Source organism: Eimeria mitis, genomic scaffold, assembly GCF_000499745.2.
Source record: "Eimeria mitis Houghton genomic scaffold, Emh_scaff248, whole genome shotgun sequence".
NCBI classification, from domain to species: domain Eukaryota; phylum Apicomplexa; class Conoidasida; order Eucoccidiorida; family Eimeriidae; genus Eimeria; species Eimeria mitis.
In genome coordinates, this window is record NW_013570818.1 from 20,702 (window position 1) to 21,396 (window position 695).

At 47.6% G+C, this 695-nt stretch overlaps 1 protein-coding gene across 1 annotated transcript in view; it reads right to left on the minus strand.

Annotated features, from left to right (window-relative positions):
- The window catches only part of EMH_0005320 (uncharacterized protein), a gene marked incomplete at both ends in the record, with an annotated part of 2,654 nt that overhangs the window by 1,378 nt on the left and 581 nt on the right, over positions 1–695 (minus strand). Inside the window, one exon of the mRNA XM_013497118.1 lies at positions 345–634. Within this exon, the coding sequence (XP_013352572.1) occupies positions 345–634 (290 nt within the window). The remainder of the gene's footprint in view (positions 1–344; positions 635–695) is intronic.

The following is a 695-nucleotide window of genomic DNA, read 5'->3' on the forward strand; positions in this document are numbered from 1 at the left end:
GGTTTAGTATATGTATAAGGTTTTCGTCTGGTAGGGTTTAGGGTTTAGGGTGTTTCAAGGGTTTGTATCTGCTAGGATTTAGGGTTTAGTATGTATTTACGGTGTGTATTTTTCAGGGTCTATGCCCGCTAGGGTTTAGGGTTTAGGGTTTAGGGTTTAGGGTTTAGGGTTTAGGGCTTAGGGTTTAGGGTTTAGGGTTTAGGGTTTAGGGTTTAGGGTTTAGGGTTTAGGGTTTAGGGTTTGTGTTACCGCGGTGGTGAGGCTGCATACGAGTATTTCAAAGACAAGCATTTTTGTATGGCTGCTGGGTAGATTCATATCACACATAACCCAGGAGTGTTTACCTCCAGTTGCTGCTGCTGCTGCTGCTGCAGTTACTTCTGCAGAAGATATAGCAGCATCGTTTGCTGCTTTTGCTGCAGCCATTGCTGCTGCTGCTGCATCACGAGCAGCAGGACCCACTGCACCATGCTTTGCTGCTTCTGCTGCAGCTCTTGCTGCTTCTACAGAACGACGAGCCTCGCTTATGGCTAGCTGGCTAGCTGCTATAGCTTTAGCTAGATGAGCCTCAGCCTTTATCAGACTAGCCGCATCCAGCTCACTCTTATTCACGCAGTCTATCCACGGCGCCCACCTGCAGAACACACCCCACAAACCCTAAACCCTAAACCCTAAACCCTAATAAAACCCTAAAC